Raw genomic sequence first — 2,592 nt, 5'->3', positions numbered from 1 at the left:
CAGAGGATGTCGATAACTCCTTTACGGATAAGAAAAGTATAGAAATACTTGACTTGTCTGGCAATTGTGACATGAAAATTCTTCCACCAAGCCTATCGAAGGCAACTAGCCTCCGGTTGCTTGTACTTGATGGTTGTGATGGACTAGAAAGCATTGGTAGGCTCCCTCCCTCCCTTGAATCATTTAGCTTCAATGGATATGGGCCAGCTTCTCAATGGACAGAAACTGCTGAGCTACCTTCAAAACAATTTCTTCCATCCAGCAGAACAGATAATAAGGATGTCAGAATATCCAAGATCTCCTTAGCAGGCTGCACCCAGTTGGGGAATTTGTACTTGTGTTGGCTACCCAACCTAGTGGAATTGGACCTCTCTGGAACATCAATCAAGATACTTGACTTCAAGACTATGGTGGTGCAAATCCCAAGGCTCAAGCGGCTGTTTCTAATAGGATGCAAGCACCTTCGTGCAATAACCTTTTTGCACGAGAGTGTTCCTGACCTGGAGTTGCTGTGTGTAGACACACGAGCTGGAATCGTGTGTCCTCTTCGGCCATCCATCAGCAAAAACAAACCTTTCAGGTTGCAGGTGCATGGTGTTGTTGTAGATGCAAGGCTTACTCACTCCTTGTCGAATCTGATCTTTAATTATATACAAGGTGATGTGCACTTTAATATCCATGTCACATCCTCACCTATGTATGACGGGGTTATTCAATTTGAAGCAACCAGCAAGGATATGATTGGCCCCAGTGATCAAGAGAGCCTGCAACTTATTCCAACAGGCCGGTACAGTGATGTCCTTGGGATGGTTGGCGTTGTCCCAGTGCAGGCCTTTCCACAGCCTCCGACTACAAAGTTTGATCGACATGTAGAGATTGCTGATGGGAGCTTCTATGTGGAGAGAGAACTTGACGAAGCACTAGGCGAACTGATGGAAAAGCGTGCAGAATCCCTGCATGTGCATGATGTCTTGGTACATGCTATTCTGCCTAAATACAGATCGTGGATGAAGCTTAGGTGGTGCTGCGTGGAGAGGTGCCCAAAAGTGGATACTGTCTTCCCTGGGAATCCATACAGATTTACTGCATTGGAGACCTTCTGGGTGTCAGATGTCCTAATGGCCCGCTCGATTTTTAGTAAAGGTTCACGCTTTAACCGATATGGTGAGATTGGATCCTTCAAAAATTTACAGCACCTTCAGCTGCGTTCATGCCCCAGCCTCCAGTTTGTGCTCCCTCTCTGGGTCTCCTCCTTCCCCAGCTTGGAGACCCTCCACATCATCCACTGCGGCGACCTCAACCACATCTTCATACTGGACGAAGAGTACCCTGAAGAAATAACTAGCCACGGTGTACTATTCCCGAAGCTGACCGCCATCCACATGCACGACCTACCGAAGCTGCAGGAGATATGCGAGGTCAAGATGGTGGCCCCAATGCTTGAGAGCCTCAAGATCAGGGGATGCTGGAGCCTGCGCCGGCTGCCATCCGTGGGTGCCCGTGGCCAAGGCGAGAAGAAGCCGACGGTCGAGATCGAGAAGGACGTGTGCGACGCTCTAGAGTGGGATGCCGGTCACCACCCTGACCACTTCGAGGCACCGGTCCACTCGCGCTACTACAAGGAGAAGCTGCCCAGGGTCTCAGTGCTCAGGTGCTAATTATACATGCAAATGACTTCTGAGTCCATCTGTCACTGCTCCTGATTGCATTCAGTTACTGACCATCTTGTTTCACCATGTGTCTCATGTATGTCGCCTAGGTGAACTCTGCATTGTGGTGTTTCCCCATTCGCTACCTGAGAGTGATGGACGCTGCTGCTGCTGGATCGTGCGTTTGGTTTGCTTTGTGTGCCTTCTTGGATTGGTATTGGCCTTATTAGGTGCGAGCTTATGGTGGCTGTCACCGTTTATTATATTGTGGATTTCAAATAAGAGACGGACGGGTTTGAGCCTGCCTACACAGACCTGGACGGTGTGTCTGCGCGTGGCTTGAGATTCGACTGGGTTGCTGTGGACGCATGCGTGCATCCACCAGTCTGCATTTGTGTGTGTGGCTTTGATGAACGCTTGCTATGCGTGTGTGTGTGTGTGGCATTGTAACAGATGCCTATGTATGCCATGTATCTGAACTGAACCAAGAAACAGCTCGGCTGGTTGTGTGTGTGCTTGTGCATGCATTGACTTGTTTGCTGCCCGTGTGTTTTGTTTGCTTCTGAAAATGAGAAAAAGCTGCAGCTACCTGTGCTGGTTGTTACAATAGTCCGCCTCTGTGTGTGAGTGTAAATCATCAGCCTGGCTGTGAAAATTGTGCAATTATGTTATTTACATTGAGACTAGTGATTATTAGGAACAAATTGCTGCGATCACATGTTTTGATCTTACCGACAAGGAATTCTACGGCTGCTATCTAAGACAAGATTCTGAGTATGAATGCCTACTAGTAATTCAGCATCCAACTTGTATGCCAATAATAGAAACTAGGCGGTGGCAGAGTTCATAATTGTGGCAACAATTCACTAGTAACATCTCTCTGAACATAACTCGGCACTGCAGCGCAATAGTAAAACAATAGAGCAATGGTAACTAGGAGAAG

At 47.9% G+C, this 2,592-nt stretch overlaps 1 protein-coding gene across 1 annotated transcript; it reads left to right on the top strand.

Annotated features, from left to right (window-relative positions):
* Positions 1-11: 11 nt before the first annotated feature.
* LOC123176701 (uncharacterized) lies at positions 12-2,193 on the top strand. Its single transcript, XM_044590791.1, has 2 exons — positions 12-1,651; positions 1,760-2,193. Exons 1-2 carry the CDS (start codon positions 72-74, stop codon positions 1,761-1,763), a joined length of 1,584 nt encoding a protein of 527 aa, XP_044446726.1. The 5' UTR covers positions 12-71; the 3' UTR covers positions 1,764-2,193.
* The last annotated feature ends 399 nt before the right edge of the window (positions 2,194-2,592 follow it).

This window comes from Triticum aestivum, unplaced genomic scaffold (assembly GCF_018294505.1).
Source record: "Triticum aestivum cultivar Chinese Spring unplaced genomic scaffold, IWGSC CS RefSeq v2.1 scaffold152687, whole genome shotgun sequence".
Classification (NCBI taxonomy): Eukaryota; Viridiplantae; Streptophyta; class Magnoliopsida; order Poales; family Poaceae; genus Triticum; species Triticum aestivum.
Note: the sequence above shows the minus strand (reverse complement) of the source record. Positions and strands in the feature narration are given on the sequence as shown.

What these genes read in the sequence shown, in the direction of transcription:
- LOC123176701 (XM_044590791.1), top strand. Translation starts at nt 72, where the DNA reads ATGAAAATTCTTCCACCAAGCCTATCGAAGGCAACTAGCCTCCGGTTG.